Source organism: Aquila chrysaetos, chromosome 2 (assembly GCF_900496995.4).
Source record: "Aquila chrysaetos chrysaetos chromosome 2, bAquChr1.4, whole genome shotgun sequence".
In the NCBI taxonomy this organism is placed as follows: domain Eukaryota; kingdom Metazoa; phylum Chordata; class Aves; order Accipitriformes; family Accipitridae; genus Aquila; species Aquila chrysaetos.
In genome coordinates this window covers 56758553-56774943 of record NC_044005.1, presented here as the reverse complement: position 1 = coordinate 56774943, position 16391 = coordinate 56758553, and the positions used below count along the sequence as shown (strand labels likewise).

Below are 16391 nucleotides of genomic sequence, written 5' to 3'. Positions count from 1 at the left end.
CTGTCTAGTCCAGTAGCAAGTGAACAATTAACTAAAAGAACAAAACAAAGCCATAACACTAATTTGATGCCTTCTCTATTTCTTGATTTGTTTCTAAGACATGACATTTCTGAAGCACTAATAAGTCAAAAGTAATTTCCGTAGGCACAATGGAAGCTGGACAGCAAAGTGTATTTCATTTTGAGTATTTAGCAACTAAATCTCAATTTTCCACCTACTTGCTTCACCATGATAAAAATATATTGAAAGAACCACATGTTCATGCATGCCAGTTTTGATTAATAACCCTGTATTAAGCTGTAACTATTTGTAGAGTGCTTGTATTACCCAGTCATTTAATTAAAGTCATTTCTCTAACACTATTCATGTAAAAATCTAATCTACTTAATAAGTTTAATATCTCACAATAGAGTCATGAAAGAGAGCACACTATTTATGACTTGGCTATCAGATCTCCCTAGAGACCTGTACCTCTATGGCCTCCCAAAGAAAATTACATAGATAGTAACATAAACACCATATCATTAAGGACAGCAGCCTTCACATGCAAAGTGCAATTATTTTCACCCCACTCATGAGCAGGCTTCATGGTGTTATGGTTTCACCAAGAGTAGCATCATCTCTACAGTAAAAGAAGACACAGCTAAAATCTTCAGTTACAATGAGGATGTTCCATACTTTGAAGGAAAAGTGCACGGTGATGTGCTTAGCTCTCAGAAATATAGCAGTCACCAGAAAGCCACCACATTTGTTTCAACATTGATTAGTTCTCCTCAAGTCTCTGAAGGATATCTAAAGGAGACAAAATGTACTCTGTTGCCTTGTTTGAATCCTAAGCAAATATATCTGACCTACAAAACTCTGGCAAATCCAGAGTTTGTTTGGGTTCTCCCCCCCCCCCAATTGTATCCTTTAAATTGCTTGCTGTGCTCTTGAAAAAGCCTTCAACAGAATTTTCCTTCCTTAGGCACCAACACCTCCGTATTACAAAGTTTCAGTCACGTTCTCTGTGAGCGGAGAGGACTGAAAAACGGGAAACCTTCTCTGTCCAACAGTACTGCAACTTGTGCCTTAAGCAAACCAACCAGCAGCAAAACCTGGACTGCATCCAGGTCCCACAACAATCACCTGAAACTCCAACTGCATGTACAATTTCAAAGGTTAGAGAAAGAAGAGACTGTCTTTACACAGATACACATCTAAATGAGCATTTTACAATCCAAACTAGAAGCAGCTTCTCTACAGACAGAAGGAATATGAGAGAAGGTCAGAACACCTGATACAGAAAGGTGATCTCTGAGGAAAGATAAATCTTTTAAGTAGGGATGATTTATGCTGACCACAAACTAATTCAAAATTTAAAGACTGAACACACAAAGGAACCTAGGGGTAGTACACAACAAAACAAAACAAGTATCAAAAGAACTCCGAAAAAAAAAAAAAAGAGGAGGAATATTGTGTTTCTTTTTGGAAAGGAAAAGCTTAGACTTAACTTTTTCAGATAGGATTATTTGAGGAAGACACGTCTCTTAAATTGATGAATAGAAATTTATCAATTCACAGACAAGACAGGGACAGACTGAAGAAGGGTCCTGAGAATTTTCATTTAAAAGTCTAAAAGTAGATGGGCTAAGGTGGCATATAGTTTAGTACTTTCTGTTTTTTGCTAGAGACTGTTAATACTACAAAATTCCAAATTCAACAAAACCGTAATAGACAATGTAGAAATAACTAGATTTACTGTCATATTTCACAGGAATTTGTTACAGTCACATTTTTAGCGGATATAATTTCAATGCTGCTGACATGAAGATCACAATGAGACTTCATAGCCAAAAGTGAGAAACACCAGCCCACTAACCCCAAAAGAAAATTAAAAACCCCAAGCTTCAAGACAGAACTTCTGAAGCAGTTTAACAGTGAACACTGTACTAAAAGATACAATAGTTCTTCATTTAAAATTTGCAAAGAGGCAAATTTAATAACAGAACGTATTTTGACACATAAAAAAAAAAGAATCTAAGACCAGTTATAAAACTCAAAATGTTTCTTTTTCTAGTCTTGTAAGGCTACTGCATTATCTTTTTAACACACGACATACAGAAATGCTAAACCAGGCCAACAGCAGGACACAGAAAAACTAAATTTTTATGTGTGGTGCAGTAACAAGGTCCCCGTCAAGTCAGAATTGTACTGAACTATTGTTTTATAGCTCAAAGTATTTTTTCAGGTTAAAAAAAGCCCTTGGGTTTTGAAGAATGATGGCTAAATTTCATCATAATTCATGTATCATTCTGAAGGTATGCATGCCACTATCGCAGCCTTTTTTTTTTTTTTACATCAATGGATGGTATGAGATTTGACCTGTAGATTTTTTTATTCGGGATTCAGTGTAGAGAGGGAGGAAATATAGAGGACCTAGAGATCAAGTGTACTTTGGGTACTAAAAACATATTTATTATTTTTTTTAGTTTGAAACAGACATCTATAAATGAAAATTATGATCTAAATCAGTATGAGGCAGGTAAATGCTAACAGTTTTATTGTTAAAATAATATTCAGCATCTCATTTGACAACTCTACCAAAAATGCTAGGCACGTGAGCTTTTTCATGTGAAAAGCTCAGAGCTCAATATTGACAGAACAGATGAATGGGAAAAAGATAGTTCTTCCTGTATACATGGGGATCTGAATCACAAGGAGTTAAAACCATTTTCCCCAGATCCCTGGAAAAAGTTCACGCTCTGCTCCCTGATCTGGCATAAGGGTGTTATACAAGATGACTGAGCCAATCTAACAAATTGCCACCAGCCACATAAGAAAGCTCTGCTGCGTTTGACCTGGTGGCTCTGGCTCGTCTGTACTGGCCCTAGTGATAACTGGGATCTTCACTGGTCTAAATAATCACATTAATCTACCAGGATACTATTTGCTTTTTTTGCTGAATTAGTTTGCTGCAGACTGATGAGCTGAACTGATTTATGGAGCACTGTAATAAGTAGCAGAGCTTGCACAAGTAACTGAAAAAGTACATGATAAGGAAGGAGGGAAAGAGCAGGACCCCCCCCCCCCCCCTTTTGGTGGCAATGAGCTGTTAGAATTGGTTCAGCTATTTCGTTAACTTCTCCCATCAAATCTAGTCATGCTGTGACTTAAATCATAATACCAAACCATTTCACCTGCCAAACTTCAGTAGAGCATTTCATAAACCATCACAACATGGACTTACTTATTTCCTTCAGTCCCCAGCCAGCTCTCTTCAGGAGAGTCCTACAGCTCTGATCATACATACTATTGCTTTTCCCCAGACCCTTCCCAGTAGTATTCTTTTTGAGATGTGTGACTAAAAACGAACAGAGCATTCAAGCCCAAAATGACAAAATGATTCCTTTTATGTGGTGTTCGTTCCTGACACTCTTTTGTCTTTTCTAGCTAACATGAAGTACCAAGTACTTTCAGGGAAAGTGCCCACAGTGACTTTAAAACCACTGGCCCAGAATATAAAATGAACATACTCTCAGTAACAGGCAGCTTAGTCAAGCCATTTTGCAAGAGACAAGCACACAGACAGCACTAAAGCCATTCAGAATCCCAATGAAGGGGCCATCTTTCACCTTCAGAGAGAAGACAAAATCCGGGTAGTTTATAAACAGCCTGACCAGTAAATCTCAAGAGAACCCACACGGGCAATAAATGCCAGAGAATCACAGAAGTGCTTTGCTTAAAATACTGAGAGTCAGAAAGAGCAAAGATTCAAATTAAGTGAGGAAGACTAATCCTTAAAGCTATTTTTAGAATACCAGAACAGTGGATATACGTGAGTCAAAAAGAGAAATTAAAGTTATTGTAACACATCTGTGTTGGATCAGTTAACCCAAAGTGGCTAACTATCCTCATCTCTGTTCTGAATCAAGAGCTAATAGCGAGCTACATACTTTTTCTTTTATTTAGAAGTATACAGAGGTTTAGATCATATATGCTTCTTAGTATACAGCTGTAAAGAATATGAGATCAGGACATCTCAAAGTAAAATGAATCCAAATAATCACCAAACAGGAAAGAATTTCACCCATCATAGAAGCAAAGACTTTTTAGTTAAGGAGAGAAGTAAGGTAGATGACTTCCAATTTAACACAGATATTTACATCTCCAAGGAGTTGAAGCCATGCTTATTTTAATTAAGAGGCATAGGTATCCTGTTTCCAAGAAAAGGAAGAAATAAAATGAGTTGTAGGTAAAAATACAGTGTCTATTCAGACCCTCTGGGAGATTTCAAAGGGGACACTAAGGATAAAAAATTTGCTGACGACTAGATGCTGCTCTGACGAAGGGTTGTCTAGCAAGAAGGTGCTTTACTGAAGTGCAGAATTTTTTTTTTTTTTTTTTTTTTAAAAAAAAAGGAAACCTGGACTGCCACCTTATCAGAAGACAACAACTAGATAAGAGACCTTTGTGATTTAAGCTTAGTGTAAACAGATGACAATATAAACAATTTCTTGACCTACAATTTCCATGAATATTCATAACAATTCCCTGTTTTGTGAATAAATGCTTTTATTGAAGTTTGTCTCAATTTCTGATGTGAAGCAACATACTGGGGTGCATATTTGAAGTAGAGAGAATGCAAAAAAAAGCACTGTACTGTGAAACTATCAACACACTTGAGAATCCAAGATAACTTGTAATTTCCAAAGTCGCTTGTTGACTAATTATGAACACCTTTTGATTCAATGTTTCTACAGCAGTCTCAAGAAACTATTTAGATATTTTGCATGGGTTTAACGTAAAAAATAAATATACTTCACAATCTAAACATCCTTTATTCATTTACTTCTGCCTTTCAATATAAGGAACCCCCCCAAGAACTCCTAGATGTGAATACACAGAAAGAGAAAAGTTCAATACCAACCTTTTCTTTAGTACAGTTACAAAGCAATGATAATGCCAGGTTTACAAATATAAAGCTATTTTTAATCTAATCCTCCAAGAAATAGACCTTATACTAACAAAGTCATATGGAAGTACTGAATGAACAAGAGAATTGCTCTAAACTGAGGCAACAGCTTTCAAAAGTAACTAGGGTTGTAAAACACTTCAGTAAAATTAGAAAATGTACTGCTCTTTTTACTTTTATATTTTAAAGTGGTACTATGGATTAAAAATACTCCAGTAGAGCATTTAATTAACAAAAATGGTAAATATAGAGTGCTCCATTGTTCACTGAAATTTGCTTGATTACTTTTATCTTGGTGAGAAAATAATGTATATAATGTGCATATACACAGAAAACAACAGTAAAAAAGCTCATATACTACTTGTACATAGTTAGCTGCTAACTTGTAGATAGTTGCTACTCAGTTTGAGTTGTTTGATCAATACTTGGATGACAAGCAGAACCTAGGTAGTCTTGATTTGAAAAAAAAAAAATTACACATTTAACATCAAGGTAACTTTTGAAAACATGGACTATATGATATATCTCTAAAGGCAGCGTATGTTTTTAAAATATTTAAGGAGAACATAGCCCTGGACCATGCTGCAGATATCACTCACTGAAGTGTTCTCCTGCTTGAGCATCATCAGTGCCCCACAAAACCAAACAGGAGAGTAGATACCTATGGATGAATTAAAGTTGGTGCACAAGCATTGTTGCTATATTGCATAGGCCACAACAGGCACAGGCACAGTACTCTTCTCCAGAAGTGCTGCAGTGAATCAAAACACTCAATTCCCTGTTCGGGAGGGAATCAAATTTCTCATACTCCTAGATGCAAGAAGTGCATTTGGGAAGCGATTGAGAGGATATTTTTCTACAGTATTATTTACACCACACCACAATGAGTACTATGGAACTAGGAACAGGTGCACTGTGTCAGCCAACAGTAATTATACTACAGTACTCAAAGTCTCCCTTTGCATACATGATAATAGATTGTGCTAAAAGCAGTCCAGCTCTGTTTAGCTCTAAAATTCTACCCTTTTTTCCTTCATGGAATTTCTATGAACAAAACCAGGAACTTCAATATCCTTCCACATTCTCCACTCCTCTTCAGTATTATCTCACTGCATCACTGTAGTCCCTGTTCAAGTACCCATTTTTTGTTCCTAATCTATACTTGCAGTTTCTAAATTTAAGCCAGAAGCTTCTCTTCAGTATTTCTCCAATGCATATTCGAGTACATAAATATCACTAAATGACATTGTAAAAATAAGAAATATTTCTTTTTGTATTCGCTTTATGTATTTGATAAAAATGGCCACAAAGTTTAAGGTTGTGAGGTGTGGTTTTTTTTTTTTTTTTCCTTAAGATCAAAAAAGGATCTAAGAAAAAGATTTTCTTGAAAAGTGCGGAAATGACAGCAACTAACCTAAGCGTAAATTATATCTCACTGCTGATGAGAAACCAAAGCTTTAGATTGAATACTTCATTTTACTATGAAAAGGACTGAGGTTTAATTGCATTTGTATCTAGAAGGAACAACTAGAGAATCAAATTTGCCGGATTTTTTTCAATTTAAAATGCACCTAACATCAAATTAATACAAGTTAGCATAATTTTTCAATTTCTTCAAGTACTCCTTGAGAAACAAGGCAGTATACAGTCCAACAAGTGCAAGATGTGCCTCAGCTGCTATTACTGAAAACACTCTCTCTCGACCTAATCTTGAGTATAGTATGTTCATGCTATTTTATCTCTAAAAAGTTAGTATTCTCCAAGGAAATTCCTGATTCAGAGCAGCAATTCAAACTCAGCAAGAGAAAGCTTCCTTGTTTCAGAATTGAACAACATGCCTTTGAAGAATGGCTACATTTATGACTTTTCTTGAAAGAACAATCTGACACTGTCCAAACAGTATTTAAGTGTTTTTAAAAAAAGCTGCAGAACAAAAGCTGAAAAAAAAATTTAAGCTGTATAAAGATATACTTTCAGGAAAAAAAAAAATTACCAACTATAAGATACCGTGTTTCCTGTCAGATCGGAACAGACAAGAACATTTGGTAGAACTGGCAGAGAAAGATGATCTACATGACTTCCAGAAGAGGAGTGACAGGAGGCACAGATTTGTGTGCTCTATGACTTTTACACTTCCACTATTTGGAAACACATGGAAATTACACTTGGGAAAGGAGAGAAATTAACATCTGACTACTGGAGTACTCTCTCCAGCACCTGGCCACTCACCAGAAAAATAAAAATATAAAAATATCCCATTTGACCCCTCAAGACTCCTCAAATGTCCACTAAAACAAACACAGGGCACTCATAGCCTTCTTGGAAGAAATAATTTCAGATAACTGCACACTAAAGACTGAGTTGCAACTTTGAATGTTTTTTTAACGATGAATAAGCAGGTCTGCCAATCCCTTCAAACTATCTCTTTCAAAAGCTATCACAGCAAGAAGAAATTGCCTTTTAAACTCAGTAGCTTCAGCACTTTGTGTTGTGATAACTCATGACTGCTAAGAATTTTGAATACAAAAACCTTGGCACTACAAAAAAATTACAAAAAACCCCAAAACCACCACCAACAAAAAAACCCAACCAAAAAACAAACGACAAAACACAATGCACTTTTTTTTTTAAATTACAAGGGAGAAGTAGGAACCTAATTCTTCATACTATGCATTGAAACCCCCTATGCAGTAAAAGCAACCGAAGTATGACTCTCAAACAATTTAACATCAAATTTACCTGAAGACTTTCAGGTCTAATGACAAAAGCAGAAAGAAATAGGCTAAAGGGAAAAAGAAAAAGAGTACTTACAAATTTATAACCCTATCCAAGTGGTGTTTTGAGCAAAATTGCTGGCTGCTCTTGTCTTGTTTATGCTGACTCTGTCCCAGCTGAACAAACCTGGGAAAAGCAGTAGATAGGAGAATAAATCAAAGAAAATAAAAGAACAATCCCCCCAAATTCAGCAAATGAAAGAAATTGACACCAAAAAATGAGTCTAAGTCATGTTACATAAGTTACTGATCATGAACTACCTCTCTGGTAAACAAGAGAGATTTTTAAAACTTTGCAGGGGGTGCATATGAGAACTCAGCAGCTTATTTTAGCTTGAAAATGATTTGCCTACTAATTGGTGTCACCTAGGTCATGGAATAGAAACTTTCTCTACCCTATGAAATAGGCAGCCTGCTACAGTTAACTTCCTGTCTTTTTCAAAGCAATCAGTCAGATGAATAGCCTATGGGAAAAGTCAACAGAAGAAATAGAAAGTCTCTCAAGTTTTAGGTTTAAGTCAGCCCTCAGCCAAATTCAACCTAGTTTATTCAGCTGAAACACTGTCAGCCCAGCACGCTTATTTCCAAGCATCTGTTGGGCTGCTGAAAGACATTAAGATGCAACATACTGTTACAGCTTTTTTCTTTGCAATGAATTGGAGCAAAATTGAAAAAAAAAAAAAAATTAGTTAATCCTAATCTTATTCACTCAGTCTAAGAGGAAAAGTCAGAGGGTTTCAAGGATATGTAGTTATCTCACACTTGAACTCAATTTGTTCACTCTCCAACACATCTGTGCTACTGAAAACAGAAGTAAATGTTAGTTGTGATGTTTTTAATTTTCTGACACAGTGGCTTTTTTTTAATAGTTAAAAACACTTAGCTTAAAAATAGACTTATTGGTCTATTTCAGAAATCTTTACTGCATTTTAACAGAGGACAATTAACAGTGCAAAAGGAATTGCATGGAAGCATGTACAGAAGATAAAGGAACAATACATTCCCTAAAACAACTTATTGTGATTTTTCTTTCTGCTCCATTCAGATTCTATACTGTACAAACAAAAGCCTCAGAAACATGAGACATGACTTTGGCTGTTGAAAGAATAAGTAGTTACATTTCTAAATAAGAGAATTTTAAGTGGAAATAAAGACAATTAACATCCTCTAGTGCAGGAGCTTGCTGTTGAAACAAGCTTAAAAAACCAAATATAAGCAAAATAAAGGTGCAAATATTTTTATTAATTGCTTCAAATGATCCAATATTCTGAAACAAACAAGGCCTAAATTAACACAAGCAAGTTATCAGACATCAGTAAGATGCACAGCTGGTGTGCAATATACATCCTCAAATTGAGGGACCCCGTGTCCCTTCCAACCTCAACCAATCTGTGGTTCTGTGATCTCTATTTTGATGAGAATTAACACAAAAGATGTCAGCCATCAGTGAAAATGGGCTGGACAGACTCAAATTACTTTTAATTTGTATTTGCATATATACTTAATATAGAACAGTTGACGTAAAAGTAACTTAACCTGAGGTACTTTAAATCTGTGAATCCCTGATGCTAATGAAGAAAAAAATACGTAACATGTCCAATGATGTCAAGTAGAGTCAGGAACTTGCATCTCCATTTCCCTTATTACGAAAAATAAAAAAAGACGCAAAGTGAGAACTATAATCATACTGTGAAATAAATTGCTGCTATTCTCAAATGATGTACATTGTAATAAAGGATGTCAGGAAAATCTATACTTTCCACATAAATCAGCACATCAGACTATAAATAGCACTGTGCCTTGTTACCTAAGAGGTAAGGAATTTGTAATTGTTCTGTTTTTAAAACCTGCATTGCTTGAGGGAAATGAAATACATGCAAACTTTTTTTGTCTTGAAAAGATATGAATAGGGAGCTTCAAAGCCCCCCTGGAGTTTACAGTACTTCTGTAACAATAGGCTGAATGTTAGTCCAGCCTGAAGAATGATAAAACGGGAAGTAGCTGCAATTCTGGATGTTATCACAGAGCTGTTCATCTGCACAAAGTGACTCGTAGTAGACACCAGCTTGTACTGGGCCATTTGCAGAGCAACAGTAACTACCCAGTATACCAAAGGGTAATTGTCAAATTGGCATCCATTTTCTAGTGATTAAAATAAAGAACCAAAGTTAGAGGCATAGGTGAAGTTAAAAATTTCAGAGATACTGAGAAACATCCTCCTCAACCCTATTCAAGTGTACTATCTTCAAATTACTCCACATGTAGGAAATAGGTAGAAATGGGAATTTGCAAAGAACTAAAGAGTGCAAGAGAAGTAGCTACCCTTAAAAAAAAATTAACAGAAAAAGACTTTTAAGTAAAAATAATGTTTTGAGAGCATTAATGAACTGAGTCAGGATTAATCATCACATATCACCAAATGAGAAGATACAGTGAATTAAAACTTCTCTCACAAATTGAAAAGGTTTCAAATATAACAACGTAATCAGTGCTATTACACATTAGAAAATAAAAACAAACACACACAAGCCCATTTCAATGTATGCCTCCCAAGTACTCACTTCAATATACACACAGTGTTTTTCTGAGACAACAGGTAGTTTTCTTACATCCCTTTTCTCAAACTCCATTAATTCTACATTCTAAGCAGGTGTTTGAAACAGTGGTTTATTAAGCAAATGTAATTGACTTGCACTCCTGGTGTCTTGCATAAGCAATCACTCTCTTGGCAACTGCATAAGCCTTTAGGAACTAAGAGGGTCTTCAATTTGGATCTAAATTTCTCCAACTGATCTCCAGTACTAAATTCCCATGATTCTGACTAGTTTTCAAGGAAAAATATTGCAGTTGAGGAAAGAATCTCCTCCACCAGGGAACTGAATAAGTAACTTTTCGGTTCAGTTCTAGTTCATTTATAACTGAAATTATTCTAGCTTAGTTTTGGTCTGAATTAAAAAAAAATTCAAAAGGTTCAAATTAATTTCCAATTTAAGAAAAAAGGAAGATTTGAACCAGTTTCTTTTCGGCTTCAGTGTTATTTTGTGATATTGAGGAGAGAATTTGAGAACAATAGCGTAAGTACATATTTTTTAACAATGGCAACACATAGCCAGCGCTCTATATGGGGTTATGGCAATTCAGAAACAGCATTCCTGATACAATGGGAGTCACTGCCTTTTGTTGGAGAAGCACACCATTAATTTGCTGATTGCTCTTGGGGAGCTGACAGTTCATGGCTCCTGCAGGAGTGGTGACAACTGTTTTGTAGAGGATAAAAGTCCAAGTTACCCTTGAATAAAAGCAGAAGTTTTCAAGTAGTTGGAGCTGGAAGGTGATACCTTGATGCTTTCTCACCAACTCCCACCTCCAACTGCTCACAGTAAGCCAGCAGCTCCTAGCTCCTGAGGAGAGCCTGCAGGTGCTGTGCAGCATGCTGCCTCACGTTGTAGCAGTTTACCTCAAAGTGCAGGAACTGAGTGGGAACTTGCTGGACCACCCAAGGAGCTGTATTTTGTCTTGCACTATGCTGTTTCTTACTCATTTCCTGTACGTATGGTTTGAATTCACAAAACCATTTATTAAGAACAAGTGGCAGTATGATGCTGTTCAAAACGCAGTGTGCAAGAGCACATTATTATACACACTACGCTTGGTGCTGTGCATATACATACACACGCGTAAACCCTCAAACCATGTTTATTTGCATGTCGTTATTTCATGAAACTCCAATAATGGCAACGGCCAAACTGACTTCTCCCTCTCCTGAAACTTACAGTACTCAAAGTCACTTAGCTATCCATACTTCTACAGTGTGAGTTATTCTGGCCACTTTTCTCAACTCTTCTCCTCATAGTCTATACCAGATTTAGTAATGGTCTTAAGGTCTCCCTATAAAATCTACAGTTGTTTATTTCAAGCTCAAAAGGCCAAAATGTTTCAAGAAAAAGGCTGAATATTATTCAGAAAAGCAATTTTCCTTGAACAACAAAAGTCACACAACTATTTAAATTTGAGTAAAAGGTAACAGGTAACACTTATCTCTACGAATAACACATAACGTTTAAAAAAGACAACTTCTGTTGTTTTGTATGCATTTTTATAGAAGAGGCTATTTCACTTATGACTAATTTGAATTAGTGTAATTCAACATTTGAAAAATGCAAAAATCATAGACTATGTAGCTTAGAACCATGGAACCACTCCTAATATGGAACTTGCTTATTAATTTCTAGGACTATATTAAGTGACAAGTATTTCTACTGAAGCATCTTTCATTCGATTTTAAGTTCCAAATTTTGCCTTCAAAGACATCTGCGTAACTTCCACCAAAACCAGAGTTGACAGAGACACCTGAAAACAGTTGATTTTAAAAACAGAACAGCATATATAGCCAAATATCTCTAAAATTTATAATTTAAATAAGTTCAATCAAAGGTAGCACTTTGATGAGCTGTATTTAACTAGCTCCAATTATCTTTTACTGATTACCACTGGAAGTCTATCTCACCTAGCATATATTGTGAGATCATCTTCTGAAGGAACATCTGAAAGATTGAGTCCATACACATCTTTTGTTGATTGCACTACATTCTGGAACATAAGAAGAAAGATTCAGACTGAGGATACCATAACAACATCCAAAGAAAAGTATGCTTTCAAGCAAGGAATTCTTTCTAAACCTGAAAATAAATTCAGAAGTGCAGGCAAAACCAAACAAGTTTCTCATATACATAGTAATCTTAGCTTGTGCATGTTTGGTTTGTTTTGTTTTATTTAAATAAAAATTTATCAAAAATATTATTCAAGACATTTGTTCAACAAGTAAAAGAAGGGATTCTTGAAAGATAACATCAAATAAAACAACACATTAAGAGAATAAATTGTATTTATAGGACATATTACAATGTAGGTATTCAATTCCGTTCTGTGTTGAAACTTAATATAGAATAAATCATATTCGTTCAGAACATGCTCCCACATTTGCCTTCACATTTTCTGCTGTCAATTCTGAAATAATTACATACTTCAGGTTGAACAAAACTATTTTTGTTTTATACATTACACAATCATGTCAGTCAACTAGAACAAGGATCCAATGCACATGCAATACTTCACTATGTCTAATGGTTCAGTGTTAAACTGAGGGGGTTTACTGACAAGACACATGTGACTGCAAGTCAGTCAACTATAAAAATAGTTTTCTTTCAGTTCAAAAAGATCTAAAGTCAAAGAAGAACTTTTGAAAGATATGTCCTGACTAGAAGTATAAAAGCATTTTAACATTAACTTCTATGAAATGTGAATAGAAAGGAACTAGCTGTTTGGTTCCAGCCCCCACCCTCCGCCCCCGCCCGTAACAATACAATTTTTCTCTACTCTACAGTTGCTGATGTAAAAAATACCAAAATTCAAATCCCTGACCAAACATCCAATCATTCTGGAATAACCATATTTACTCAAGAATGCACTTAAAAATATAAGCTTACAAATATCAACTCTTTTACACACAAGAATACCCCATACTATATTTTTTCACCCAAACTTATAGTATTGTTCAAGAATACTAGATGCAACCCATTTTCACAAATGAGAAAACAGTAAAGTGCAGACTGACACTGGTTAGAGTGCTAGTAAGTTGTCAGTTTAACTAACAGAGACAGAAAATGGAATATTTGTAAGCTTAGGCTTATAACTTCATTGAAGTTTCTTTTTAAAGTTAAGCTTAACTTGAGGGGAAAAAAACCAAACGTATCTGAAACATTTCTATGGTTTACCAGTTCTAGAAAATAGACGCTTATTTAATTAACTAGATAGATTATCACCTTTTCCAGTTAAAGTTGTTTTGTTTCTTGTTACATTATTCAATTTAGCCATCAAGTTTTGAAACCCTCCATTACAGGTCTTCTTTTTAAACTTTTTAACCACATATGTAGACAAAACAAATAATTGTAATTGCCAGAAAAATAATTCTGAAACATTTTTTGAAAAACCTATATTTGATGCTCTGCTTAGCCTGGTAATGGAAAAAGAACATTTCACAAGCTAAATAAAGATCAGCTGGTGAACATGTTAAAATCTAAGGTCTAACACAGTCTTTAAGGTTACTAATTTTTATGTTTGCTTTCTGAACAGAAAGTTTCCATAAACATCGTGCCCTCAGAAATAATGTATCTAAGAAAAGCTTTGTACTTTTGAAGAGAATAAAAAAATTTACAATGGCAGGCAGACATTAACAATAACCCAAGTTATTTGCTAACATAGCAATTCAGCATAACTGAATAGGTAATCCTTTTCAGCACTGCAATTTTAATAAGCAATGACACAAATTAACAACACAAATGATGACTAAAATTCAATGCATGAAAAGGTGCTAATAAAATGGAAAATATTTCTTCATGTGCGTTACTATAAGAATCAGAATAGCTCACGCAATTGTAAGCCATTAAACTTCAATACTATCTTAAATCATATTTTGTGTTTACATGCATCTCAGTTAAGCATCTTAAAAATCTAAAAAAAGTTATCTAAGGTCTGAGTGTTGAAGTGTGTTCAATACACAGATAGAAAAATTGACATGAGATTACTTGTGCAATGGTAAAAATCAAGAATAAAATTTCAGGTTGGATTTCTGCTGTTAAAAAAACCATCTGGAAACAATCTGACTTGCTGGAAAACAGGTACTCTAATATTCAGAGATAATGGAAAATTTTCAGCTAAAATACCTTGCATAAACAGAAATAAATGCACTTGTATTGGCATAACAATTAATCCAAATTGTCCAAAATTAATACCACATGAATTCATAGTTATTTTATTGAAAATACTTCATTAAGGTTAGGAAGCAGGCCATGTTGTACAGAAGGTTGAAAATCCATTATCTGAGAACACACTACCCTAGGCTAAAGACTGCATGAAGTGAAAATTTAAATTGTAGCAGAAAAAAGGGCAGTTTTATTCTCTGTTGCCTATCAGGCACTATATTTTATACTGACTAAGGTCATAAATACTGAAGTTTCTTCAAATGTGATAACATGTAAAAGCATAACACTATAGCCATTTAAATTAGCTATGCCTTAAAAAAAAAACACCACCCCCCCCAACCAAAAAACCCTACCTCCCCACACACCCCACCCCCACGACAACGTAAGTATTTTCCAGGTTTGTATAGTCTCCATTAACATATCCTTTTGCTAAGACATTTTCAGTGGTACCCAAAATGGATATCTACAAGAAAGAACTTGAAGAAACGTTACATAAATTAATAAAATAGGTATTTCCATAATACTTCATACAAATTAATATTTTCATTAAATTAGCACCCAAGGAATTCCAACAGAATTGGAGTTATGCTAGCAAAAAAAGATTGATAGCCCACAACTGAGAATACACATTCTCTTCACATGACTGGGCATACACGATTTCCCTATTACCCTGCCACTATCTTCAACCTTAGTAGTAGTAATAGCATAGGACCAATGCGACAATATTATCATGCACATTTTTGGAGTTAATTTCTTTTTTTTTTTTTTTTTTTTTTGAAATGTCAGACCATATAATTATGAAACAGTGAAACAGCAATTTAAAAATCTTCACATAAATTAGGTTGAAATCTAGCCAGATTGATCATTAATTTACAGTTATATACACCCAAGCAAGTAGCATTATTCAAAAGGAATAGATTTGTAATTGAAAGGGGTGGTGCTCAGGACCTCAGATCCATACTACATGTCTTTCAGGGGGTTTGCTCCAGATTAGCTCCCACAGACTAAATGTTGATTAGGTAGGTAGATCAGGTACATTCCTGGAGAAGCATCTCCCAGTTTAGTTTCATGCAAAAAGGAATCCCGTTTGCATGCTCCAAAACCACCTCATGATGTGAGCCAGAGCATGGTAAGGGACAACGATCAGAAGTGCAGTACTGCTCTGAATTAACACACTAACATAGATATATTTTATGTTTTATGTAATGGACTACACCTGGCCTGAGTACCTTTCAAATGACAGTTTTCTAACAGCAATTTTCATTTTTTGAAAAATGTTATTTTCTGCTGTGTTTCACTATTACACAAGAATAACAGTGAAGTTTTATAAGCAGTTGTGCTAATATCTACACAAAGAAATTACACTGGAGACCTTTTTCACTTAATTTCTCAGTGCTTTACACTTCTGTCTGTTCTATCACATTTCTTGTTGTTTTGTTTTGTTTTTTTTTTTAAGGAAATGTGAATTTTAAGTCCATGATTAGCCTTCTTGCCTGCCACAATAATTTCTTACCTCTGTGATTTTTGTATTGTCTCCTGTATCAGTCACTTTTACTGGAGTTGAACGCTGAGAAACAGCACCTTCATCTTCTTTGTCTGTCCCAGAATCATCTTCAGAACTACTTGACACTGCTTCCTCACTTGGGGGTGGAGGAGCACTAGCAGCTGTTTTGCGCTGTAGCACCGTTTCTTCTCTATTACTTTTGTTCCTATTATGAAAGGCAGTGTGTATTTATGAAATCAGCTAAATATTAACAACAAGTATTTAAAATTTCTAGTTTTGGTTAAAATCTTACTGGGGGAAATGAGTTCTACCTTCTGGAGCAACTTGGTGCTCATCTTTTGAATCCCCCAATTGATTTACTTTTCTTCAATCTCTTCTTATTGCACAGCATTTAAAGA

The 16391-nt window shown here is 35.1% G+C and overlaps 1 protein-coding gene across 3 annotated transcripts in view; it reads right to left on the bottom strand.

Annotated features, from left to right (window-relative positions):
• Window positions 1–16391, bottom strand: part of FIG4 (FIG4 phosphoinositide 5-phosphatase) — a 74428-nt gene that overhangs the window by 7150 nt on the left and 50887 nt on the right. For 2 of the 3 annotated variants that reach the window (XM_030007377.2, XM_041127235.1), the window contains exons 20-22: window positions 16003–16198; window positions 12236–12318; window positions 7766–7855 (exon numbers count right to left, since the gene is read on the bottom strand). In XM_030007377.2, coding sequence (XP_029863237.1) covers window positions 7766–7855; window positions 12236–12318; window positions 16003–16198 — 369 coding nt within the window. The other variant, XM_041127232.1, reaches the window with a different exon arrangement.